The sequence below is a fragment of the Notothenia coriiceps genome, unplaced genomic scaffold (genome assembly GCF_000735185.1).
Source record: "Notothenia coriiceps isolate Sejong01 unplaced genomic scaffold, NC01 NC01_scaffold00017413, whole genome shotgun sequence".
Taxonomy (NCBI): Eukaryota; Metazoa; Chordata; class Actinopteri; order Perciformes; family Nototheniidae; genus Notothenia; species Notothenia coriiceps.
The window spans coordinates 78,613-105,614 of NW_011350114.1; the positions used below are offsets into that span (position 1 = coordinate 78,613).

General features: G+C 40.3%; 2 protein-coding genes across 5 annotated transcripts in view; one reads left to right on the forward strand and one right to left on the reverse strand.

The window, feature by feature from the left end:
* LOC104950387 (transmembrane protein 132D) overlaps positions 1-10,561 on the forward strand; it is a 27,574-nt gene extending 17,013 nt beyond the window's left edge. For both annotated transcript variants that reach the window (XM_010776906.1, XM_010776905.1), the window contains exons 3-8: positions 2,177-2,369; positions 4,873-5,016; positions 7,714-7,919; positions 8,174-8,438; positions 8,598-8,789; positions 8,878-10,561. In XM_010776906.1, coding sequence (XP_010775208.1) covers positions 2,177-2,369; positions 4,873-5,016; positions 7,714-7,919; positions 8,174-8,438; positions 8,598-8,789; positions 8,878-10,176 — 2,299 coding nt within the window. In that variant the 3' untranslated portion in view covers positions 10,177-10,561. The remainder of the gene's footprint in view (positions 1-2,176; positions 2,370-4,872; positions 5,017-7,713; positions 7,920-8,173; positions 8,439-8,597; positions 8,790-8,877) is intronic.
* A 1,421-nt stretch (positions 10,562-11,982) lies between these two features.
* Positions 11,983-26,977, reverse strand: glt1d1 (glycosyltransferase 1 domain containing 1). Of its 3 annotated transcripts, none has more exons than XM_010776909.1 (12): positions 26,470-26,977; positions 25,963-26,114; positions 25,705-25,810; positions 23,746-23,797; positions 22,907-22,943; positions 22,165-22,221; positions 17,923-18,021; positions 17,023-17,072; positions 15,115-15,158; positions 14,557-14,672; positions 13,873-13,971; positions 11,983-12,446 (listed from the first exon to the last, which is right to left on the reverse strand). In XM_010776909.1, the coding sequence occupies exons 1-11, from the start codon at positions 26,535-26,537 to the stop codon at positions 13,904-13,906; spliced, it is 849 nt and encodes a 282-aa protein (XP_010775211.1). In that variant the 5' UTR covers positions 26,538-26,977; the 3' UTR covers positions 11,983-12,446; positions 13,873-13,903. The 3 variants fall into 3 exon arrangements, with proteins under 3 accessions (XP_010775211.1, XP_010775210.1, XP_010775209.1); XM_010776908.1 differs by lacking the exon at positions 23,746-23,797 and adding an exon at positions 24,746-24,788 and having other exon boundaries at positions 14,557-14,677; positions 26,470-26,972; XM_010776907.1 differs by having other exon boundaries at positions 14,557-14,677; positions 26,470-26,971.
* Positions 26,978-27,002: the final 25 nt, after the last annotated feature.

The following is a 27,002-nucleotide window of genomic DNA, read 5'->3' on the forward strand; positions in this document are numbered from 1 at the left end:
TGTTGACGTCACTAGTTCAGCCCTGGCCTGATAGAACCACGATTTTATGGGGCCGGAAAAAGAGGGAAAAAGTACCTGCTAGCCGGTGCTACGCTATATGGAAAGGCCACCAAAAACTGGCCTGGCCGCTTGAGGACGATTAAGGACGCTTAAACGGGGCTACCCGCTGCAGTGGAAATGCGCCATAAGTGCCGGCACTAAGTACGGCAAAGTACTTGGTGTGAAAGCGGCTTTATCGCAACATACAGTATTTAACATATTCTTTCACTTAGTCATTTACACTAATCCCCCCTAAAATGTCATGACACAAACAGAAACACATGTCCAATGTCACATCACTGTGGGGATTTCTCTGACCTTTTGTCTTCCTGGCTTTAGTGAATACTTAAAGTATTTACGGTATATGTACATTAAAGCTTAAATCCACTGTCACAGCAGCTTGCTTTGGATCTTAATATTAAAGCGCTGCTACTCACAGACAGGCTGCCAGTCGTAAACAAGTTAAAGCATTATCCCCCGGCAAGCTTCACAAGAATGATTGAGGCATAAATAGAATTTCCTACAGATATCTGTGTTAATACATACTTAAGGGGATATATGTGTGCTCATTCAAATTAAGTATATCTTGTTTTGATTCTTGACCAGAATACAATAATTATCTTTTAATCTCAGGTCTGGAATCAATATGCTAAGATTATTCAATTACACTTAATCTCGTGTTGCCCTTAATGGTGGCAGATATATGGTGCACTGAGTGAGAGGGCAGTATAGAGAGGACTATTGTGTGCTTTGTTGTTGAGTTTGGAACATAATAGAGGATTAACAAAATATGATTTGTAGTCTATCCAATTGTTGTTGCTTCAATGCAGAAACACGGCTGGGATGCAGCCCTTCAGAGGTCCTTTTCATGCAGTGAACATGACTTACTATTTGTCTGAACAGCCCTGGCACAGACATTTATAAAATGTACTGTACACCCAGATGCAGTGGTTCTGATAATGTCCATGCGGGTATGTGCATTCTTATTGCATTTTTGTCCACCAATATATCTTTTCTATAGTTCAATTCAGTGCCAAGAAATAAAACCCAGCATACTAACTTGGACCATAGGAGAAAATTGAATTCATGGCTAGGACACTCTGTTCTGGCTGCCATCACTGAAAGGCCATTATAAGTTATAAAGGCTTTTACTTTGTTGTGTATGCAGGAAGCCACTGTCCTCGGAACAACTTATATTCAGTTCACATTTAACAGTACCCGCAATTCAAGGGTAGGTCTAGCAGCACAGAGAGATTCAACTCTACTCTTTTTTTGGTTTAGTTTGTGGAATTGCCTCCAGATTCAAAGCCCTAAAACAAAGATAAGGCGTTGTCGCCGCTAGTGTGATCACATCCTGCTACACAACTCTTTTCACTTTCTTCCTACAGGACTAAATTCATAACATTATTATTAACTTTGAGTTTGATATCTCCAAGAATTCAGTCCAAATCTTCATCTGGTTACTTTATACTTAACTTTCAACAGCACCAACTGTTTCCTGAATATGTAAAAATTGCAATCTGATAGGACCACTTAGTAATGACTGGATCCATGCACAGGGGATGACATAGATCCCAGGGATGGATCAATATGTCACAGCAGCAATGGCAGCACATCATATTCATTTACCTTTAGTGGTTTAAGTTATTCTGTGAGGACGTTTGGCTCTGCTCATACTGGCAAATAATGTGTCCATTCAGCTACTGCAATGACTCGTCTTGTGCTGAGAGCAATGAGCCACAGTGCAGGATACACTGCCGTAAAAACCACTGCACCTTTACGAAATGTAACATCATTATCTCTACAGGAATTTATTGTGTGATGAGGTAATTGCGCACCCCAATGGTGAAATAATCAGATTAATTATCAGAGACTTTGATGGAAAGCTTCTTTCTGGTGGAATTGTGCATTCTCTTACACGTTGTAGAAACACAAATATGGCACTCTTTACATCAAGTTATAATGAATGATAGCATAGCAAAGCTGCCGTAAAGTCAATTTTACAGTGTGTTCTTCTCCTGATTTGCGTTTCTATATAAACTTTACACAGTTGTTACACAGTTTAGAAAACCACATTTGCTGTTGTGGAATTTTAGATGAATGCATGTATGTCTAACTCATCCTGCTTCCCATTCAGGCTGGAGAGCAGTCTGCTGGAGGTGCTTCAGATGGATTTCGAGGTGGAGGAGCTGAGCAGTCCTCTTGAAAGTCAGGTGATCATCTGGAGGCTGGAACTAACATCCGCGTCCAAAAACGTAGCCAAGACTGAAGGAGCCATGAGGATCTATACAACTCAAAGAGACTTTGTTGGCCTGGCCCCTCTTGTAATGGTTAGTTAGCTGACAGCTTCCATGACACACCAAACAAAACAAAATCGATGTTTCTGACAGCAGTGTTTCCTATAACGCCAACACTTCCTCCTTTGAGTGTTGGTGCAAAATAATATCATAAATTGCACTTTGTTGTAATCCACTTGCGTCTTGTTTGCATTCACAGAAGACTGGATATGCTTTGGATTGTTTTGTAAATGGGTTCTATTCTGAGCCGAGCTTGACCCTGAGTAGCTGACTGTCAGCTAGCTGATGTTTCTCCTCTATGTTGTTGTGCTCTGTTCTGGCATGCAATATGGTCCTCTTCTCCTCCTAACAGCTGCTTCATGTGCTTCTATTTTGGTGCTGCGGGCCTCTTTATCATGCATCCTCTATAATTAATCCATGATGATATAATCTCCACCACTAAAGGCAGAACAGTATACAAGAGTTCAAGCCACTTACAACATTGAATCTGAATTTTTGTGTCACCTGGGAACTTCTTCTGCCGTTGTTTGCCGGTTTGACTCAGTCTGACACACTCTTTTTTTCAGTTTCTTAGTTTTAATTCAACCACACTTTTTTGATTAAATATGTGCAATTAAAAGTTACGAATCAATATGCCATTCGTTTGGGCAGAAGGGTTACTTACATTTCACAGTTCTGCATTTCCATCATAATGGTGCCATAGAGCTTGACGTTATGAGGATATGCTACAGTATCCTGATTCGTGAATTTGACATGGTTCATCTTTCTCGTGGATTAAAAGCTGGCCTCAGGCAGAGGGCCAAACACGAAGAGATTTGATGGCTGGCTCGAGGGGACATTAGCGCTGACTTATCACTCCGAGCCTTGCTCTGTGAACTCCATATAGTGCTGCTGCTCAACACTTCTATATAATGGTGAAAACTTCACTGACAACCTTCAGATCTGTTTTTTTTAACTATATTGTATGACAGCAAAAAAAATAATATGTTCAGTTATTTCAGCTTCATTTAAGCCAGTTTTACAGTCAAGGGACACATATCCATCTGCTTCATTTTCATACCGAGTAACCAAGTGTCTCTTTAAATCTGATTCAACTGATCATGCACAGAAACTTGACTTAACTGCGCTCCACTACTCTCAAAGTAATTTACATGCACTATATTCAATTATTTCAACTTCATTTAAAACAATGTGTTTTTATAGAGGACGACACATACCCATCTGCTTCATTTTCATGCTTTGATCATCCATGCATGCATGCACATGCAAGTAAAAACACAGAGAGTGAGACAGATGGATGCTTCTCCTACAGTATTTATAATAGTGTTATTCATATCACCATTTCACATATACACATACATGGAAGCAATTCCCTTCAAATTGCCGGCTTTACCACCCTTAGCAACCTATAGGCTCAGAGTATTGCTCAAGGACAAGTGGACCCATGGATCAAATATCCAACCCTGTGATTAGTGGACAACTGTGCTCTACCTGCCACCGCTGCCCTATTTCATAATACATTGAGCGTGAAAGAACAGGCTGTACTGTAGATGTAGAGATTATTTTTAGTTCACCGCCGCGGGTCAAGTTATTTGATTGTGTTCAAGCAGATATGTTAACGCTCTGTGGGACATGCCTCTGCAGAAAACCTGGCCATCACCAGGCCTTAAATCTGCTTCCCCCTCCCCTAGTGTCCCAAAGGGAGACCGGCCTTCTCACCTTATCTGGACTGATGAGTCACTTAGTCACAATTCATCACTCCGGTCTATTCTACCTTCCTCCTACAGCAGTCCACAGTGCTACTGTCCCAAAACCCTTTTGGTACTACACCCAAGAGCCCAACAATTGCAAACAAAAACGTTTTTTTTGTTGCAATTTCTTATTTAAATGTAACTAGAATAATAGAACAAAATGGGTATCACTTTAATAAGACTACCCTTATAAAGGGTTTACGAATAGTTTGCAATTAATTTATTAATTAGGTTGTGAAAACTTTATAAGTAATTAATAAGCTTTTATAAGACAAGAGATAAACAGGGCAACTGTGACCGGTTGCTTGCCAAATAGTGAGCCCACATTTATCTGTACTGCTAAGCCTTATTATAAATGGTAGTAACTCATTAATACATGGGAATGTGTTTTACACTTTACAATAAGGCTCCCTTTTGGCAGTTATAAATGATAGTAACTCGTAAATAAATGGTCATAAAGAGATGCCAAGAAACATCAAGATGGATGGGGGGGAATCAACTCAGTGAACAACAGATACCAAGGATGCTGGCTGATGAAGAATACGAAGTAAGCTAGGTAGCCAATATAAGGCTTAGTCATCTTGCCAAATAGTGAGCCTGTGTTGATGTATGAAAACTATGTTAGAACTGGTTTATCAATGCTTCTTAATGATTAATTAAGTCTTTACAACCTAATTAATAACCTAATTATAAACCCTTTATGAATCCTTTATAAGTGTAGTCTTATTGTAAAGTGGTACCCTAAAATGTAATGACTTTTGCTGATTTCCCTGGCCTCCCTGCAGGACACAGAGATCCTGAACACAGCTGTTCTGACTGGAAAGAAGGTGGTGATGCCTGTGAGGACGGTGGCAGTGGAAGAAGACGGAGTGATAACTGACGTGTCCGACTACACAGACTGTAGCTCCACTGATGAAGATGTTCTGAAGGTAGGTTAACCTGCTAGCCTTCACATCATCATTTATAACCTTCTAACACCTTATTGCAAAGTGTCTTTGGTTTCACACATTCCCAGTAAAATAATTTTAGGGTAGAAGGATTTTTAAAGCTTTTCAATTTTGGGGACACAATTATAATGAAAAGGTTAGGGTTAGAAATAGCTTATTTTGTTGTTGTTGCATTCAACCTTAGATTCGCAACTGATTTAGAAAACATTCAATTAGTACTTGTGAATGGTTACCCGAGAACGAAAATGCGTTTAGCAGCAATGAATGGAACAAGGTGAGATGTTTGTGCCTTGTCTGCCCTTGTTGAATCTACGAGGCCAGGGGGCAATTTAGAGTGGCTGTTTTAAAAAGCCAAGGCCTGATTCATTTCTGATGGGAAGGACAGACGGACAAATAAGTTCTACCAAAGTCACATCTGCTCTCTGAGTCTTTTGCACACAGTAAAACTAACTATTAGCAGGGATCCGACAGCATCTGCCATCAATCTCCTCGACAATGAACAACCGCTGAGCTCAATCGCTTTTCACAAATGACCTCGCAGTCTGCCTCTCCTCCCTTCTCATGACTGGCTACTTTTATCCTGTAAACCTGAGCACGGCTGAAGGCCAAAAGCCCGCTTTGTTTATTTATGAAATTGAAAGTCAGGTCTCCTGCCCCTGAGGTCAGAGGCTGTGAATGTACTTACTCAAGGGTAAAGTGGCAAGTAAACAAAGGCATGCTGTGTACTCCAGCCATCTATTACACTTTTTTTATTTGCTGCCCAAAGCATGTCTAGCAAACAACAGATGGGTAGGTTGATAGTATAATACGATTTGTAGTACAGTGTATACAGTAAGTGCACATGTTTTTTAGTGCAGATTAGTGTCAGTTATAAGAAAAGTAGGATTACATGGGGAGGTCAAAAGGCCTGGTGTGGAATAAATATTTGTGTTCAACCCTGTAACGTAGCCGTCTTTACTGTTGTTCTGAGCTTACAGTAGCTCTCAGTTTATTTGCTGACCAGAGCACGGCTTCATTCAAAAATATTCTCTTTAATCTACTTAGTCTAACATGTTGACTCCAATATCTTTTCTCTTCTGATCTCCGAGTATCAAATCTGCAAGTGATAGATGGGGTGGGATGTATCCATAATGTGTCGCTCATGTGACAAAACAAAAACAAAACAAAGTCCTATCTGCTGTGATGGTATATGCATGATTGTTGGAGAGATTTGAAATGTGCTTATAGGCATTTTCTTTGTCATTTCAGTATTGAAGGATTGAGACTTTAATATATTAATCAGAGACATATTGAGCATAGTTGTCTAAGCAGTGATCAATCAGGACTTTTCATGGCTTGGCTTATTCTTTTGACTAAATTATCAAGCCCGAATGATTGTCCCTTTACAATACATCTTTCTTCAAAGATATTTACATGTTTTATTCACACAAGAAAACTACTCCCACAGTTGTGTCGGTGCAGCATTAAATACTTTATTCATTTAGCCTTGAATACTGTACCCAATGATGAAAGTAATATCGTAATTATTAGCAAACATCTATTTTGACGGAAGGATATTCGTGGCCGCAGAATCAGATTGTGACTAGAATGATTTGCAAGAGTATACATAAAAATGCCATTCCTTTTAAACTGATGCTTCTGAATATTGTTTGGACATGGCTCTTGGAGGTTCAGAGAAGGATGCTTCTCTGGATGACTGGTTACACTGAATTATACACATGAGTTCACTGATCTATATCAGACCTTGTCTGTTCTGCCATGCTTGCATTAGACATTTCATATGACAACCATTCAAGGGCTCCAGAGCCACCTCTAAGTCTGCTGTTTGGATATAAATCAAGCATTGGATTATTTTCAGGAAAGAGTCCAAGGCATCTCAGCTAACACCAAGAATGACACAGTGATGTGGTCATTCGAAAGCTAATGCTCTGGTCATGGGTGCAGGATGACTGATGCTGTGACCCACTGAGGACACAGGATGTTCTCAAAAATAGCATGACCCTGTGACAGCACATTCTCTTACAAATTGTTGAGTTCACGTAAATGAGAGTAGGAATCATTGCAATTCCTCCTTAGGCTATCTGTCAAAGTCACTGTTTCCCTCCCCCCCCTCTTTCACTCCCCTGTGCAGTTTAGGGGGTTTGTGACTGAATTTTAATGTTGCGTTGATTATCCAATTTGTTTAAAGCAGTGGCCGTTGAGAGGACCAAGGAAAACCTCCTGACTCGTGTCTGACAATGTCCCTGAGAGGTTTGAGCAGTCGCCCAAACTTCCCAAGGTCACATTTGAAAACATGAATTAATGAATGTATATTGCTGTGAAGGGCTGATGTTCAGCACTGCACCACATGATATTTTGATTAACATAAAATTGCAATGCTGCCTCTATAGCGCTTCGGACCGGTGATCATCGCAGTAGTTTATAACAGCCAGCTGACATTACTATGGCTACTCATGCAGTGCAAAACTGCACCAAGGCCAATTGTTGTTGTAAGAATGGCCTATTTGTTAAAGTAGTGACTTTTATGAGAATATTTGATTATTTTTTGTCACTGGTTAGATGACTCATATCTCCTTCATTGACAACAAAGTGTGATGTAGATTGTTTACACAAGTGTGCTTACACCAAATTAAAATGATAATATATTCATGTTCTGATGGATTATCTCCCCCTATCCAGGTGTCGGACAGGTGCGACTATGTTTTCATGAATGGCAAAGAGATAAAGGGCAAGGTGAAGTTGGTGGTGAACTTTACTTACAGCTACCTGAGTGCTCAACTTGAACTGAATGTGTGGATGCCTCGACTCCCCCTCCAGATCGAGGTGTCAGACGAAGAACTGAGCCAGATCAAAAGCTGGAGGGTGCCGATACTTACTTCAAAAAGGTGGGACCCACAAACAAACAATTTATTTAACATAAAAACTTCTCTTACTTGGTTTTGTAGATAGGATATATAATAGCCACCCCTAACCCATACACATCATATTTCTCCAAGGATTTAAGGTTTTGATTCCATTAGATAATGAACATTATCTCAATCTGATCCAATCAGGCAAAGAGACAGGGTTGAGTGATTGGAGTTTAGCAGGTCAAAGCATTTACCATGTGACAGGTGTGACTTGTACGTGTGCTTTGCAGAAATGGTTGGAACAGTGAAGAAGACGACAGGAAAGGGAAGGGCTGCATGCTTCAGTACCAGCATGCCCTGGTGCGGGTGCTAACTCACTTCGTGGCAGAGCAGGCAGAAACTCGGGATCCTAAGGCCTATTTCCTAGGCTCGGATTGGCAGGTGGATGTCACAAGGATGGTTCGATACTTCATGAAGGTGGAGGACCCTCGAGTGGCAAGGTTGCAGTCTGGAAGGGTGCTGTCAGGACGAGACCTCGGGACAACCACCATCCAGGTAATGACCTGAAATCCTAATCCTGTTACCAATGTCATAGCAATAAGCAGCTAGACCCCAGGTCAGATGGAGTGTTTCATTTGCTTTACTTGCACTTGTTGAACATGATATACTTAACTCTTCAACCTCTGATTTAGTGTATCTGATTTTCTATGACAGGTGTTTTCTCCACTATCTGATGCAATCCTGGCTAAGAAAACGATCAAAGTCGTGGATGACAAAGTGACCATTACAGAGTTGGGCGTCCAGCTGGTTTCAGGCCTCTCCATGACCTTGCAGCTCAGTACTGGAAGCAATAGGGCCATCCTGGCAACCACAACCACACAGGAGGTCCTACAGAGCCCCAAACAGGTAAATGACTGAATCCATATAATGACTAAAAGATGAAAAGTAGGATTAGAAGCACAATTACAATTTCTCCTCTTTTTTGTTCTCTTAGGAAGCTTTGGTCAGTGTCTGGCTGCAGTTCAGTGATGGCAACCAGACCCCTCTTGACATTTATGATCCTGCTTACTACAGAGTCATGGTGGCGTCTCTAGATCAGGGGGTGGTGTCAGTGCAGGGTACGCCTCCGACTGTGGTGGCCGAGGGTGAGGGCGAGGGAGTCCTGGTTAGAGTAGAGATGTCCATCTGTGAGTCCTGCCAGAAGTCCAAACGCAAAAGCACTGTGGCCGTGGGCAACGGCAGCCTCAAGGTCAAGTTTCGATTGAACAGTCGGCGGATAGACAGCAATACTGGTAGCACGGACAGCAGCACGATAAGCAACAAGGACAATGACTATGGGAATGATGGAGAAGAGGTGGGAAGCGTGAGGAAGCAAAGGAAACCATTCCAAAACCCTCCACGGCGCAGTCCCACCTCAGATAGAGAGGAAAGTGTCATGCAGAAAATTACAACCACCATCAAAACTACAGAACGAACTTTCATCACCAGTGGGAGCCTCGGAGGAGTGGGAAAGACAACTAATTCAAGAAGCGCCGACATTCCTACCAGCATCGTGAGCAGCCCGGCAGATGGCAGCAAGGTGTATGGGTCAGACAATATGATAGCGGAGGATATGACCAGCTTTGCTAGCACTGTGAAGGCGCCTGGGAACCTGGTGAACTATAACTTTCCCACCAAGGTGGAGGTACCTGGTCAGGAGACATCAGAGGTAGAAATAGGTGGAGAAGAAATGTTGGCCAGTAGGCCGCTCACAGACTTGGAGATTGGCATGTACGCTCTGTTGGGCGTCTTTTGCCTGGCCATCTTGGTCTTTCTGGTTAATTGTGTCACCTATGTTGTTAAGTTCAGGCACAAGCAGCCTCCCTCGCACGGCCAGGAACCCACAGGGCACAGGCATGACTGGGTATGGCTCGGCACAGACGCTGAGCTGGTGATGAGCATGCCAGGCAGTCCAGTCCAGCAAGAAACCCAGACTACAACCACCGTTATAGACATCGGGCCTGATAAGACTGCCTCTATGTCCAGAAGGCCCAGTTGCCTAGCCTCTGTTACGGACTCGCCCATCAGCTGTGGGGGCTCCCTCAGGAGCAAACCTATGCACAGCGAGTCCATCCACTCGCCCACCAGCAAGCGAAAGAGAGTCCAGTTCACCACCTTCTCCACTTTAGAGCGCCAGCATTCGCCACGCCTCCCGCCCAAGGAGAATGGCTATGGCATCCACTGGGTTGGGAAGCAGGACAGTTATGAGGAGCAACCTCAAATGACCATTTCAAAGCCTGGAGACGATTTGTAATACAGAACCTGATCAGACCTCACATGAACAGAAGATGTGGCTTTGATCACCTCTATGCCTTTCTTAACTGTCTAGAATATGTGATTTTGGAATTGCCCTCCTCTACATTTCATTACCTATCAAGGCCTTTTACATGAACTGTATATTATTTTACATTTTGGAGTGTGGATATGTGTTAAATGGTTAACCAGATGGACTTTTAATACACAGCATTTAAAGCCACCAAATGCTTATACTGCATGTGGATTTCTTTTTCAATTGTTGCACTCACATGCTGGTATAGAAAGTACAAATAATGACTGAATAAGTATTCCGAATAACAAATGCCAACTATTGATTTCCAGTTATAATACTAAACTCAACTAATTGTTTTCATATGTAATATCTAAGGCCCCTTTCTTTGTAAATATTAAATGAATCAAATTTTCATTTATTTTTCTCATTAAAACACCGTAATCTTAAAAGGTCCCATGTCATGGCCATTTCTACTGATCATAATTCCATTGTTGAGGTATACTAGAATAGATTTACATTGTTCAATGTTCCAAAATCACATTGTTTTCTCATACAGCATCTCTGTATATTATGTGTATTCACTCTTTGTTCTACCCGCCTTTTTGGAGCTCCTGCCCCCCCTCCCCTCCCTATGAGCCCACTGTGCTCTGATGTGTGTTTAAGTGTTACAATGGCGTTTGTTAGCAACCAGAAAATGACACCAGTATGGACAAACAGATGAGAATGCTGCGTGGGGTCTGGGTGCCGTGTTGGCGGGACGTTGCGGGGCTCGCTGCTCCGCTCTTTGAGACTCGAGGAGCTGACAGTGTGAGCTGGCTTACTGGTGTCGTTTCCTGGTTGCTGCGTGGGGTCTGCGAGACAGCTCCACACGGCGAAACTCAGCCTGAACTCAGCCTGAACTCACACACACGTGAGTGTGTGGCGAACTGTGAGTGGAGATCCACGCAGCTGCAGCTGAGAAAAGATAAGGCTGAGTGTGCCGGCGAAACTCTGCAGAGTATCGCGGATTCGCGGCTGAGAAAATATAAGGCTGAGTGAGTATGTGTGCGTGTGAGGAGCTCCACGGATTGGTCCATTTGGTCGTCCTTACGTCACTTGGTACCAGGAAGAAAAGAATGGAAAAAGAAAAATCTCCAACGAGGCGTTCTGGGGCAGCATAGACAGGTCTTTTCTGTGTTAGAGTTTTACTCGCTACAGGGTGTACTTTGAGGGTTTTTGACTCTGCAGACCGTTTACAAGCAAAAAAACGACATAACACACAAGGGGACGGGTAATAACCGGAAAAGCATGACATGGGACCCTTAACTATTTTCCTTCCCTAATACAGAATGCAGGACAGCTATTGATGTTTATTTATATTTGGTGTCATTCTAAATGTTACATTTGCATCAAAAATGTTGCAAAACTTTTGAGGGTTAACATTAAATGTTTTGCTAACCAGCCCATGCCCCAGCGTGTTGCCAAATCAACCTTTGTAATGACAAATTACAAGAAGCCTTTGTGCCCCTCTGACCTTTAAACAAATTTTTGCTTGGCCCCTGGATGTCTGCAACCCAACCGTTGAATGTGGTAGCAATCAGACTGGAAGAAATAGAAAATACTGGAACAGTTGCAGAAAGGGTACATTAGCTGATCCACTGAGTTTGAGGAGAAATTTAGATTTTTGCATGTATTATTTTGGCGTAAGGAATGAAATAGAGGGAATGAAAATACATTTTTAATTACCCAACCATTCAAAAACAAACAGTGGAGTTGTTTGCCTCTTTTATTAAGTAGACTGATAAGAAGAGAAGCCTTATTTATATATTTATTCCAAACATAAATAACAGTACATTAGCAATTTAGGTATATATTACATATATTAACAGGACAAACAACCATTTATTGTCTGGTTCTTTGGTTCAAAGTGCTCTGCAGCATAATTTCAATTCGGCAGTGCAGATAAAACAAGATGATTTTGTACAGCATCTATGTAGCCTGATTTCCTAAAAGACAGTGAATAAAGACATCTGTGATCATTTTACCTAGAGCATGTAAATGCAGCAGGGTAATGCCCAGCTCTTCCTGAGAAAGTTTACAGAGTGGGGTTGAGCGCTGTCACCTTGCGCTCAGAGCAGAGTGTCCACCAGCCGCCGGTAGGTTTCTCTCTCCTGATTCAGGCCGTGATACTCTTCCACGTAAAGTTTTCCATTCCTTACCACTCTCTCTCTCAGCTCGTGATCTGATAACAGCCTTTGAGATTGATGCACAAATTCCTGGCAGGGATAAAAGCAAAACGATTCTCATTTACTGCCAAATGCAACTTAAAGCTTGCCATTGAAGTTGCTTCAAGAATTTTCTTTTAAACAACAAAAGATTACCCAAGGCATGAGAACAGAACTCAAATAAGAGCCTGTGCTGATTAGTAAATACTTCAAAAATATCTGTACATTGCCAAATAGGGGAGGTATTTGTGGCTCCAAGTCAAAAACAGTCTATCCAAATACTGTAATGCTACAGTTTAACAATAAAAACCGACCAGCTGTCACATTGACATGGTGAGGGAAAGATGAGGATATAAATGAGACAATTAAGAAATGTTTGATATTGTCATCTCTGAACATTCACTGAGATGTGTATACTATTCAAACATTATCCTGAATCCTAGCAGTTCATCTTTTGGCCCAGCAGACTAAACGAAGCCTCCAAGAAAATGAATGAAAGTTCCTCAAACGTTGGCTTCCTACAACATGGCACTCAACATTTTTTGAAGCAGAAGGAGCCAATGGGCACACAACGTTTTAGCCACTGCCAGTCAGCAAGCCAATTCACTTTACTTCATTCAAGTGACGTGATTATGTCTGGAGAGGCTCTTGGTTAGGAACGTCTTCTATGTATGGCCATGAGAGCTATAAATCCTTAGCAACAGGATTAAAGCCCAACTTATGAGCAGCAGGCCTAGTGTAAATTATAGAGCCAGACAGGAAGTGCCATTTTCCTCTTAAAAAGCTTTTAAGGGCTAGTGTGTTTGTTCCTTTTGACACATTTCTTGATACGTAGATTCGTCATGTAATCACTTTTAGTCGATAATACATAGGAGGGGATTTTTAAGTAGGCAGAAAAAGTCTAGAGTGCGGTCGACTGCAAAAATATTATTTTGTTGACAGAATAGCACTCGCTGCCCATCGGCCCTGGCTGGGGTCGTGGTTTATTCAGCCCAGGTCGCAACAACCATCTGTGAGAGCTTTCTCCTGGCAGCTGAGCTGAGCATACGTGACCCCCCGGGGAGGACTTATCCCTGCCGCTACAACAACATCACGCAAGAGCATGGCGTCTTGAAAGCACCATGCTCAACTGCCTTAACCTATTCTCCTTTTGTATCAAATCTCATTAAATATTATACTACATATATTATATTATATCTGCTTAGATTGGATTAATGATAAGAATGTAAAGTAAGAAGTTTGATAAATTGATGTAAAGGTTTCCTTTTTAAAATTGAGATAGTTTAAGTTAAAGTAAGGTAAGTTATTAACAGTCAACACATTTTGGTAAATTGAAGTTATAGAAGCGGACATTGGCTGCAGTGCTAATACATAATATCCTCTCAGACTGTGGTGCATCAACACAGACAGTGTTAAAGCCAAATGGGGATTAATGCATGTACAGTATGTGGTGGAGACAGTGTATGGCTTTAAATACCTGAGGAGACGAGTACAGCAGGCCAGTGTACTCATGCTGGACTACGGCTGCATTTCCTGGAATGTCCCTGGCCAACACAGGTACCCCGAGATCCATGGCCTGTTTGAGCAAACAGATTACATTCTCAAACGTGGCTAAAATTCACAATGTCACAAAGTAAAGTCACTTATTCACAGACTCATTTATTTTATCACTATCAAGAAAATAAGCACATTAAGCACCTTGGAAGTTGTACAGCTCAGCCATTCTGCTCTTTAGTGCCTGAGTTCACTTACACAATTAACAGTGTGTATCAGCCATTACCTTCAGCAGGTTGTTGAGTGAAACATACTAATTGGACGTTAAGCCAGCTGTGAATTATCTCAATCGACTGTGTTTTAAAGAGATTAAGTGGATTTGCAGGTTTTGCTCATTCAAGATTGGAGTAAAGCAGTCCATTTGGGTAATTGTCCCTGAAGTGGTCAGATAACATTGTAGCTGAGCAAGAAACAGCAGGATAAGGACTCCTGCTAATATTTACACCGTTTCATTTTGACAAGGGCTTTGGATGGCACAAGTCTAATTCACTTTACCAAAATGGTATTCTACACCACGATGCATGAGCTATAAAAAGATACAATGGTGTGTACAGCATTGAAGTCAGAACATGATTTTGTGCTACGTGTCAGCCCTTCAGATATTTACCTCCAAAATGGCTGCTGACATGCCCTCTGAGACGGAGCTGTTTACCACGGCGAAGCACCATTTCATGGCAGCGTGAAGCTCCTGTTGGCTCCTCTCCTGGGCCAAGAAGACCCCTGCTGTTCTGCAGAAGCAGCGACAAAGCTCAGTTCTGCGTGACTCAGGGCTAACAGAGGCGTGAATGATGCTAAAGGGCAGTGACAAGCTCAGGGCAGGAAACACAGCTGCACTAAATGGGACATGCACGGAGAGTCCAGGTGAACTCCTAACCAGAGAAGGCAGCTTCCTGCCACAGAGCTTTGTTGTGCTGAAGGCCCTTGGCGAAAAACTGAAAGATCAGCAAGGACTTGAGAGTGGGAGGACAGATTAAAAAAAAAAAGAGAGGATCTTGGCGCTCCCCTCAGATTTTCATTCTGTTCACATTATGTCAAGATACATGTAATGGGGCATATAGAAGGATAAGTAGTCTTCAAACAGGAGTAAATTCTTGGCAAGACTGTCAGATATCAAATGTTCTTTTATGAGCTGGGTGACTGGTAGAGAAAAGAAAATATGGCTTACCTTTTAACAACAGCTTCCACTTCAACAGTAAATACAGGATCAATCTAAGTGAGACAGAAACACCACAGAGACAAGTGAAATCTGCTGATTTTCATCAAGGAAGGCAGAAATGACTTAATCTGAAAGACGAAATAAACAATAACACAAATAATCATTTCTATCATGAGCAAATCATTCTCTGAAAATCCTGTATTTGCAGAGATTGGGGTCAGTTGGGGTGGGTGGCCAATCTGATTAATTGCAATGTGGGATTTGTGTGCATTAGCAAGCCTGCAGAAAAGTCAAAGCATCGCAATTTAGGTCAAAGATGTTGCCAAGCAAGCTGCTACTTTTTTTTTCTTTTTCCATTTTATAGCTCATGGAATTTCTAAATAAAATCTGCTTTAAAGCACTTGTGCATTAGAAATCAAAGAATCTGAATTGTTTTTGAATCCCGGTTAAATCTGGGATCAGGCAGTCATTGTTAATCCAGCAGGGGATAAATCACGATAACTGCTGTAGTAACGAACACAAATAATTTCCATGTTAAATCAAAAGAAATCAGAAGTGAAGGAAGTGGCGAGTCAGAAGGGGAAGGCTAAGTACCTCCATGGTGAATGTACCATACCTTCCTTTAGCTTTTGTGCCATTTTGCCCAGTTTCTTGTTTGTGAGCAAGTATAATAAACTAAAAATAACATTATTGAAACATTTTGAGATGTATTTTATTCAATAATAGTATAGAACATAGTGCACATTGTGGGGGAAGATAAGTCCCAGCCACAGAGGAGCAGGATGTGTCTCTCTCTAATATCCATATTTTTGGAATTTAAGGTAAATTCATTAGTACAATTATGGTGGAAATGTTAAATAATTGAGGGAAACTCTGGCCATCCTACAAATGCATGTTTATAATAATAATGATTATAATAATACACTGTATGTCTTTGGATTTCTCAAACAAACAAACAAACAAACGCTTTCAATGTGATTCAGGGGTCTCGAGATGAATCACACTTCCCCTGAACCATTTCATCAAACAACAAAGCAAAGCGCAGCAAGAAGCGGCAGTCAGATAGTGAATAAGCCCGTGGCCATGTCTAATTGAGTTTTTTTTGAACAAATCTTAAGAAGAACATACCTTTTGCCTCACAACACTGTTTGAAAGAAAGAACAGACACAAACATACTGTACTATGGTGTCATATCAAAGCAAGTCAGGGGGAGAGACGATAAAGACAAACACAGAGAGAAATCAATGAGTGCGAAATTGGAAATGAAAGGAGTGAAAAAAAGAACAGTTGTAAGAGCGCTCGGGCTGCTGCTGATATAACCTGACTAACATAACGGTTCAATCAGTAACACAAAAAGAAAAAGAGTAATGTTTAAAAACTCCCTCTTTTCGGCTGACTGGTTGATTTATGAATATCATAAAGGCAGGCTTTACAAGTTAAATAGTTATTTTGTTTCAAAATATTTGTCATGCTTGACAAAAAATACTTCCATATCTTCAGGAATGATAAACAGGGTGAGGGTGTGTGACAGGACTGCAAACTGCTTTGGCTGTTATTTATACTAACACACCAGATATATGCCCACCCTTGTTTATTAAAATGAGGTAGGTCTTTACAAGTCCCTAGTAAAAGGTAAGAGCTAATCTGGAGTAGGCAATGCATACGATTACCAAGCAGAGAGCCAGTTTGACAGAAACATTATCAAGACCACTGATGCCACTGACCCTCACCCCTGTTTGCCTTTTTCCTCCTAAGGCTGCCAGTTAATTCCAGCTAAACAGCTAAAGCCAGTATCTCCGCTACATCCAATTAGAGGCCGCAAAAATTCACAGGGGCGGTTTCTATGTATATACAACTGAACAGAGAGTCACGCTACAAAGGGAGACACGCAGCGAGTGTTAATGATTGTGTTCTTACCTTTGGCCCAATAATGACCAGAACATTCAGTGGATTCTCATAATGCCACTCTGAAAGATACAAAATGAAAGTAGTCATGGAAACAAAAACACAAACATGTAACAGCAGCAGATCATCTGTAAATTACTTACAGCTATTCTTGCTCAGGGAAAGGTATAGTATGTTCACATTTGTAGGCCTGTGTGTAGCACCATTTAGTGCCAAGAAATGCCATGTGAAAATACATACATTTGTTTTATTAACTCAAAGAATCCCTGTAGTGCTTTACCATAACTGTGTACTACATAATGAAAGTCATGTACATTACAAGGAGGACCCTGATGTTGTTAATTAATTATCACGGTTGAAGATATGAAGATATATAGTCCCTATAGAAAGAAACAGTCTAAAGGCAAGACCCAACAAGATAACAAGGGAAAATTACTTTGTAGGGCCAACATGATCTAAGGAGAATCTCATTGCATGTTCACATACATGTTTTAATTAGCTGAAACTCAACTGCCGAGTTCTAACTTCATTTCTTATTGATGAGGACATAGCTATTGCATCTACCACAGTTACAACAGACACAGTCAGAAAGGCTTTGCATCTGGGTTTACAGGACATTAAAGAAAAGTGCGGCACCTTTAGATGTACAAAAAGGGTTCATGGTAAATGTAGTCAGTTTGTCATTATAGCAAGAACTGAGGAATGTATTCCTTAACTCACCCATTCACCATCAAAACTGATTGAAAGTACACAGAGAAGGTGGCCAATTGTTCCCTTTAAGGTTGAGCAAGCTTGAAACAAGCTCAGTCTTTAGCTGGGCTAATTGCCAGTTACTCAACTATGATGTTGATAACATTGTTTTATGTTTTTCAATACCAGTTTATTGTATAATAGATAAAATGTATGGTATACCTCGAAAAGCCTCCACCAGATAAAGGGGGTCCTTGACTCGTCTGAGTCCACAGACCAAGAGGAAGACACGCAGCTCATCCACGTGCTCTATGCTCGCATCTGGAGGGGAGCCAGACACACAGAGAGAGCACCAAAATATCAAAACACTGCATAATGAACATCCCGAGTACATCGACAGATAATGAAAGCAATACATCACCCAAGGTCATGAGGAAAATAAGACAGCAGTGACTAATGTGCTTGCACAATTCTCTGATCAGAGTTGTAACACACGGCAGGGAAATAGACTGCTGAAAGCATGGGAAGGTTGAAGCCTAATCAGTGTGTAATGCGGCATCATAACTACAGAGCACAGTGTTCGGGTGACAATTTGCTCACTGAACAACGATAGATTCAAATGAGCTAACCCAACATCACATAACAAGATCAAACGTTTTCAGAACCTTGTTTTAAAAGGGAGGCAGGGCCACTGAATCTGCTCTTTTCCCAGATCGTCCAACTTTCAGGATCAATCCAGAGATTAGTCAGAAGCTGGTCGGCATTCAGCTGTGAGCCCTGCCAACAAGCACTTTCCTGCACCTGACCTTCCAAAGGCAACAGACAAAAGCCATGCCCCTTACAACACCGGATTACCATGATGGCAACACTTGAATTACCTTTACTGCATTTTTTTGATCCCTGACCGCTAATGATCGACAATGACCAAATAAGTGAAACCCTTAGTGTGGAGATAGTGCTGCTAGCAGTGTCTGTTACAAACTTATAAACAAACCATGTGGAAATAAAACCGCAGACAGACACAAGCAGGTGCTTGAAGCACAGTGAGAGTAGAGTGAAGTCCCCTGATGCCAGATAAGTCCAGATCAGGAGGCTGAAGCAGCTCTTTAATGCTATTAAAGAGGATCTTAAAATGACAGCGTGGTGTCTGGGCATTGACCCTAATTCAAAAACCAATTGTCAAAAAAGCTCTTTATCTGAGGGATGCATTGAACTTACAAAGATGTATTAGATGAGAAAGCATGTCAGCCGAGGGTGACAAACATGTCACTTTCTCAGAAAGTAATTGAGGATAGCTGGAATCATACAAGAGCACAGATGTGTCAAAGTAAGTAAAACATTCTGAGAAATATTATGATAAAACAAAATCCCCTTTGGATCTAAGACACAATTCATCTTTCCTCGGGGGCGCAAAACAAAATTGGACAAATCATCTGTTCTGCGAGCAGCACTCTTTTCTCTCTCTCGCTCTTTGCAGTTCTGTATGTTCTATGCAAAACATATTTTTGTTCATTTACCTTTGATTTCAGAAGGGCATTCTGAACAGTCCTTTAATCAGTATGTTTGTAAATGTGTGTGCATCGATATGGGAACATCTTTTGAACAGCTGCTTTTAAATCTGTCTATGGAACAGGGTAATTAAGGCACACACACACACACACACACACACACACACACACACACACACACACACACACACACACACACACACACACACACACACACACACACACACACACACACACACGAAAGGAAAATAACATGTGTCCGAGCTTTGGCTAGTTCCCTGCTCTTAGGAAATATGTCTTTAAAATATCTTTAGTCGGAAAACAAACTCATTTTTTCTAGCATGTGATAAAGCTGTGTTAGTGATGTATTTTTAATGTCTACACATTCAACGAAAACTCATCATGGCAACATAATGAACAAGGAGCATGAAGCCATTTTTCAAGCATGACGTGCCCCCTATGGCACAAACAGTGTTCTCTGATCATGGTCCCACACTATAAGATGACAGTTAGCATTAAACCTGACATCTAACCTTACCTCATCTCTGAATTCTTCATTAAATTATACCAATTAATGCAGACACTTGAGGGAAAGCTTCTTACGTAACTCATGTGATATTCATGCTATCCCTTGAGGATCAGGTAGCTGGACAAGATGACAACAACAGAGCCTCTGAATGTTTACTCTCATCCTTCAGGGATTCAAAGCGTTGCTGTTCCTCATGTATGCCCCTACCTCAAAAAGGCACGCAGCAGGGGCCGTACACAGAGTGGCTTTTATGGCTTGACACCTTTGGATGCCAGAGCTGAAGTATGTGTGCCTTTGGAAAGTATTCAAAACCAAAAGGATAACACATACATGCAGTATAGTCACATATCTTCAGTTAGATTTTCTGTTCACAGACGGATGTATTTTAGAGTGTGCCTCCAGGCCACACAAAATATGTTTATTCCAAACATTCAAACCTCCACACACACTTTAATTAAACAAGCCTACTTTCAATATACTACATGTTGTCTTTAGTAATGATTGATTTACCAGAAAACAAGTTGCCACAAAAGTAAATTATTTCGGGCAACGTAGTTATGTTTGAGCAAAACTAAAACATGATGACACTAATTATTTGAGAGGACAGAGCAGGGAATGAGAGTTCAAAAGGAGAACATGGAATATCTCATCTAGTAGACAGCAGAAAAAAACCTTTTTACTTTTATGACAAGGCACATTTAACAATAATTAAAGATAGATTGCATGATCAGTTAACATTGTATATAAATGCAGCTCTGAATTGGGGCCGTCATTTTGACATAAAAACACAATATGAAGTTTGCTTAATGCTGTGGTGATAACACCATGGCAAGGAAAATGTTTTTTTTTACTGACAAATAACACAGATCATTTAACACAGTCAGACAGCACATATGCAGTAAATTAAACAATGTGTTCAGCTCCAAAAGGAACCCTGAGTTGGATAACAGTGATTTAACACATCACTGAGGAAAAGCACAATAGTAGTGACTCCTATTCCAACTGGAACAAATGTAAAAGTGACTCTGGGCAATTAGTATTTCTTACAGCGTTTGAGAATTGTTGTGACAAATGGCCCCAGGCCAGAGAGCTATTAATCAAATGTTCCTCTCTGTACCCCAACTGTGCTCTCTATGAGCACTAATGTACCTTGGATGGACATCATTTTGCAATGTCCAATTTAAAGTCTGTGCTGCTTGCGAAGAGGATGCTCGGAGTAACAGTGCATATTAACTGAGCTATTCAAAAGGGAGAGGAAGACAGAAGAAGAGAGTTGAAAGGGTAATTCAGCTACAAACTCTGGCCTCTCCGACAATCAGACACATTGAATATAGCTACATTTATGCTCTTTGATTGGTACTTTTAGGATGGGATGTTTGATTGCTTTCCCCATTGTGCTCTCAGTGTTGGCTGCCCAGCTCTGCCCTGCACTACACAGTCTATGTCCAATTGTGGAGGTGAGAAGCATGCAGTCGAGAATATAGCAGAGGGCTATTATGTACAATACTGCAAATGGTTTAAAATATGTGACACACCTTGGTATAGCTGGTCAAAACGACACCGATAAAACCTATTTTAAAAGGGATCTTAACTTTTAGTGTGCATGTACCTTTTCATTTTATTGCATTGACGTTTTATCCAGCACCTGTCCTAGTAATGAAGCTCAGCGTAAGATCAACCAGGAAGACCAACTATTCACTATTCCTACGTAACTACTCTCTCTCCTCTCAATAAGTGATCGGGGGCGTCATTCTCCAGCTTAACCAATCACTTCGCTCTATTCCCAAGTGCCTATCATAGCGCTCTGCTAAACCTTTTAAATCTGCTCTCCCCCCTCTGACAGCTGTCATTTCAGGTGACTCTACGCAACCCTCCTCCGACCCTTTTCACCTCCTGTCCCTCTGAATCCAGAGTGAAGCTAATCCACTCCTCTTCAGACCGAACCCAACCATCTATTCACCACCACCAGTGTCTCGACCCCAGGAGGTTTCATCGGATCGGTTCTACCCTCCCGAATGCACAACGGGGCCTAATCGCCAAAATCACCATTACATTAATTTGTTTATCTTGCAATAAATATGTATTCTTACATCAAAACCATCTCTCCTGATTGAAATAAGGTTGTGTAGATGTGCCAACAACTATTCCTGCTAAAGTTTCAGACATAGCCTTAATAATAAGACGAGAAACGACACATACTTATCACAGTCATTTCCAGATGTATGATTCTGCCCTGCTTTGTAAGTGTTTTTCATCCTTAAGTCCTGTACTCTTGATGACCCTTAGATTATTTCCTAAATTCCTACTAAAGGCAAGAACACTAAATAGGAAACAAACAAAACAAAAGTCCTGAGTAAGGCCTGCTGATAATCAAGTCAGACATTAGGCAATAGGTGAGAAAACAACCAACATAAGTAGTAACATTACCTGAGCTCCTCAAGAATTCACTCCAGCAGAATTGCTCACTCACTTCAGTCTGGATACCTTTCAAAATAAAGATAAATGAAAAGCAGTTTTCTTGTCAGGACCTTTACCGAACAACAATGTAATAACCATTATGTAGAATCATATCAACAGGCTCTTTGTTGTTGTATAGATAAATAACCCTAGCGACCCTAACCCTTGAATAAAGGGTTTGTATACACCCAAAAGTAGAAATATCAATCACATCCAATGTTCGTGATAACCTTAGATAGATAAATAAGTACCTTATTGATCCCAATTGGGACATTTTTGAATTGATATTGGACATACGTTTGTATGACTTATTTATACATCTTAATTCTATGTAAAATAAACAACATCGACATACTTAAAAATATATTTAGGAGGTTTGTGTCAAAAGTGCTTCAGTGTGATCACTATCTGGGGAAAAGCATTAAAATCAGCTTCCACTGGTCAGAGCTCAGCCATGCAGCTGGCACAGGGCTCTGCTCTAATCTGTGTAGGGACCATTTGCCAAAGAAGGCTGCTGGTGGGAAACAACATGGAAGAGTGATTTGGGCTCTCCTCCATGGTGAGGTGGCCAATGGCAAGAGCAAATAAAACTCTGTACTGCAGACAGCATGATAATGGAGGGAAAACATGTCAAAGCTGATTAATGCAACACTTCAATGGCGAAAAAGGGATTCACAGAATGAAGCGAGGATATTCATCCGGCAGAGCTTACCTTGGGGCTGCACATAGATTCTACTGCTCTGGGACAGCTTCAGAGAAAAATAACAGAGGAAAACAATTCTGATGAAAACAAATTCAAAACAAAAATACACAAGTGTTTTGAATCAATCAATTCTTAGTGTTTGTTTATATAAATTACATTTGATTATTGCCAACTGTGCTTCTTTCTCTTGTTGTCAGACAATAGAAGCCAATTAAAGCTGTTTGTGCTCCAAACACATTTAATCTAAATCCAAACTTTAAAAGAGTCAGAAAGCAGTTGGTAAAGATAATGGGGGTGGTAGTAAATACATCACAAGGGATGAAGAGGATATTGACTGGATGTTATCACAGTAGATTCATCCCCTGTGTGTTTTCTGTCTCAATAAAAGCATGGCGATGCCTCTCAGTGCCTGTCCTGTCTGCCTGCTGTCAGCACTAAATGGCAGAGATAAAGCATGCCATTCGCCTCAATCCGCAGCCTAGGGCTAGAATCTAATCTTAAAATAAAACATGATAATAATTGTCTTAATGGCTAACTATTACGAGGCAGGGCAGGATATTGTGTTTGTATAGTGAAAGCCCTTCTGTTATATTTATTGGAGCTGTCAGGCTATTGCAGTGTTTTGTAGCGTCGTAAAAAGCAAACAAAAATATTTTGCTCTAACTGATTTTCTTATAGTAGCTTTGTAAAACAGGGGTCAATTGTTTGTAAATGTTATCACCTTGGAGGTAGTGGATTATGTGGGTGATGTTACTGTAACAATGGCACATGAAACACAGACAACACGTGCAAGCATCAGTGCTTATTCCAACCACTGCTCTATTCAAATGCCAAAGACATAATCATACCAAATATAATTCTGCTTCTTCTTTCAATTTGTCAGTGAATGCAACAGCAAACCTGTCAGACAAAAAAAACGTCATTATCACCCCTTTGAAATTAATTTAAGTAAAACAAGAATGTAATTGTCGGCAGTACGTTTTAGAAGTTTTCAAGCAGTGACAATTTTCACAATAAAAGAGGAAGAAGCAGTGGGAACAGAAGTTACACAAACTTCTCTATGCTAAGGCTCAACACGTGAGAGCAGAACGAGTGCTTGTGGTTTGAAGACAAATGATTCAAGAATACAGAGGGAAAAAAATGAAATGTGAATTAGCCCAATGTGAGCATGCACAAGTTAATTGGCCAAAAGGCTCTGATATCTTGATCAAGGCTGTGTGAGAAGGCACTAGCAGTGGGAGGTGCGTGGATTTAGATGTTTGAAGTCACAAGACCTGGATCTCCCCAGTTCTCCCAGAAGGCAACTATCCCTTTACATTTACTCAATGCCAACTATTTTTATCATAATGATTACCGAGCCACCAGGGTTCTGATGTTAAGGCACAGAACAGGATACGCTTTTTTCATTGTTTAACTATGGGAGGAGTGATCACACTAACTGCACAGATGTATTTGGCCTTTATATGTTCCTAATACTTTCATACCAGTTCTTTGTTTGATGTCCAGTCTTTTTACCCAAATACATATTTGATACTCTTGTCCATATGATTTTTATAGCTTGACAAATAAAATTGGTGATCATAATTGCTTCAGTTTTTGGAGCTGAGCACTGAATACTTAAAGCAATACTGGTCAATAACACTACATATGTTTCACTTGTACATATATAGTGATTAATGGCAATATATATCACAACTGTGGCAACAACTTTACTTTGAGCCTGTGAAGCTGTAGTTTTTTCCAAGACTTAAAAAGCACATGATTAATACAATTTGAGATTAGAGTTATCTTCAGAGATATCTTGATTGACACGAACAATTTCAGTTAAGTGTAAATGATAGAATTTACTTCCTGGTTGCACTTCAAGATGGTGACATCTGCATTAAAACCTCTGAAAAAGGAAGTAAGCGACATATTGTGTGAGACATTACTGGCAAATTTGGATATAAAAAATGTTAACATTTATATCACACTCTTAACGGATAACTTGTCATATAAAAAGTCCCATTGCATGTTATTAATTGCACGTGTGCTTTTCCTGCAATAAAATGTTTAAAAGTCAGCCATATAGTATGGCAAGACGATTTAGCTTTTATTCATTTCTGGAGTATATCAACAAATCAATTCTTACTAGTAAGAATGCAAACTCTTGATATCAAAAATGCATTCTTACTAGTAATAATGTTTATTTCTGATATCAGAAATTCAATTGCAACTAGTTGTAATGTGTATTCTTGATATCAGAAATGCGATTTTAACTAGTGAGATTTGCATCGTTTTTGTGATTCATTTCAATGGGAGTTGGAATTTGAAGTAGTTCAAATGCCAATTTTTGATATCAGGAATTCAATTGTAACTAGTTATAAATACAAATGTAATTATAACTAGTAACAATTGAATTCCTGATATCAAAAAAGGACTTTGAACTAGTTCAAATTGTATTTCTGATATCAACAATTGAATTACTGATAGACATTTGAATTGTTAATAGTTCAAATTGTATTGTAAATAGTAGGCTACCAATTTAATTACTGATTCAAATTGCAACTCCCATTGAAATGAATGAGAAAAACGATGTAAATCTCACTAGTTAAAATCGCAATTCTGATATCAAGAATACACATTACAACTAGTTAAAATTCAATTTTTGATATCAGAAATAAACATTATTACTAGTAGGAATTGAATTTTTGATATCAAGAATTTGCATTAAAATTCAGAAGCAAAACAAATTGTGACTGCTGTTCTCCACGGATATCAACAGACAAATACCTTTTATGGGTTAAAATAGTTTGCATCAACATCACCTGGCTTTCTGTAGCACCTGCTCCATAACCACACGCTTCTGCTCAACTTTCACATCTTCATTTATATCTGTTCCGCCAAAGATAACGCCAAAGGGTACTTGGATGTCTGGTGTAAAGGTTAGACATAAAACAGAAAGGTCCTGACATTTATAGGACAGGTAACAGTGTATTTGTATGTCTTATATTATTTTTTGACAAAAACACATGACTTAAAGGTATATGGATAAGTGAATGGATCATGACAGCAAGGATGTTTACCTAAGAGAAGTCTGCCTGCTTTAAACAGATGGATGGCCAGTGCACCCTCAAATGTAGGATTACTGGATAACAGGTTTGCCACCTCAGCAGGAGACTGAAACTCTGCTGCATCTCTGAGCTCACAGGTGTGTCCAGCTGATTCAATGTGGGACCTAAAACAAAATAAACATGACTATGGATAAATAAAGTTTCAAACATCAAAGCTTCATTGGAAAAGCCTTGTTTTAATCCTCAAATGTTGTGTTGTGTCCTTGTTGTTGTCTACAACTGTCCTTCTAAAGCTGCATATTACTGAATCAGGTTATAGCTGATATACTAAAGCCAAAGTGCACTAAGGTAGGTAGTTAAATGATTATGTTAGATGATTTTTTAAATAAATTGTACAGTCAAGTAGACCATTTCATTATGACATGGCTTACAGTGAACTACATTGCTATTGCCTAATGCAGCTTCAACAGGTAAGTACTAATTAGCTGTTGTAGCTAGCTTAGCAACAACGTAAATTACCTTATTCTCTCAGCTGTAGTGTGGTTTCCAGTTTTAGGACTGAGGCAAGCAAGAAAGAGTAATTTCATATCTTCACTAATGGCCGGTATGACGAGCTAACTAGTTAACATGTAAACATTAGTGAAAAACAGGTTGAAAAATGCAGCAAGCAGAGCCTCTAGGTGCTGGTTCAGTAGGCTCGCTAGCTGAACTCGTATCACATTTCCTGAACCCATGCCTGCAAGTTACACGTAGAGCAAAGCTAGCACTTTAAGGCTAGCCCAATTGACAGAGTACACCCCACACGCCCCACACTTGAAATGTCTACAAGTCCGTCTTCTATATGTTCCCCTGGAAACACATGACGGTAGCACATACTGTACAGGCCCTGTTGCCCCATATCAGTATTTAGTTTCGAGACGAATATTTAGGACTAAGTAAAAATAAAACGACAGGCAGCTTCCTGTCTGCTGACAGGTTTGTCATAGACAGTATCAGTGATAATAAAACACCGAAGAAAAAATAAAACAACCGCATCACCACTTCCTTGTATC

Excerpts from the sequence above, each read along its gene's own strand:
- glt1d1 (XM_010776907.1), bottom strand. The coding sequence starts at position 26,537 with ATGAAATTACTCTTTCTTGCTTGCCTCAGTCCTAAAACTGGAAACCAC. Across the intron at positions 26,115-26,469 it reads ACTACAGCTGAGAGAATAAG|GTCCCACATTGAATCAGCTG; the intron begins GTAATTTACGTT and ends ATTTTGTTTTAG. Across the intron at positions 14,678-15,114 it reads GTGGAAGCTGTTGTTAAAAG|AACAGCAGGGGTCTTCTTGG; the intron begins GTAAGCCATATT and ends CTGCTTCTGCAG.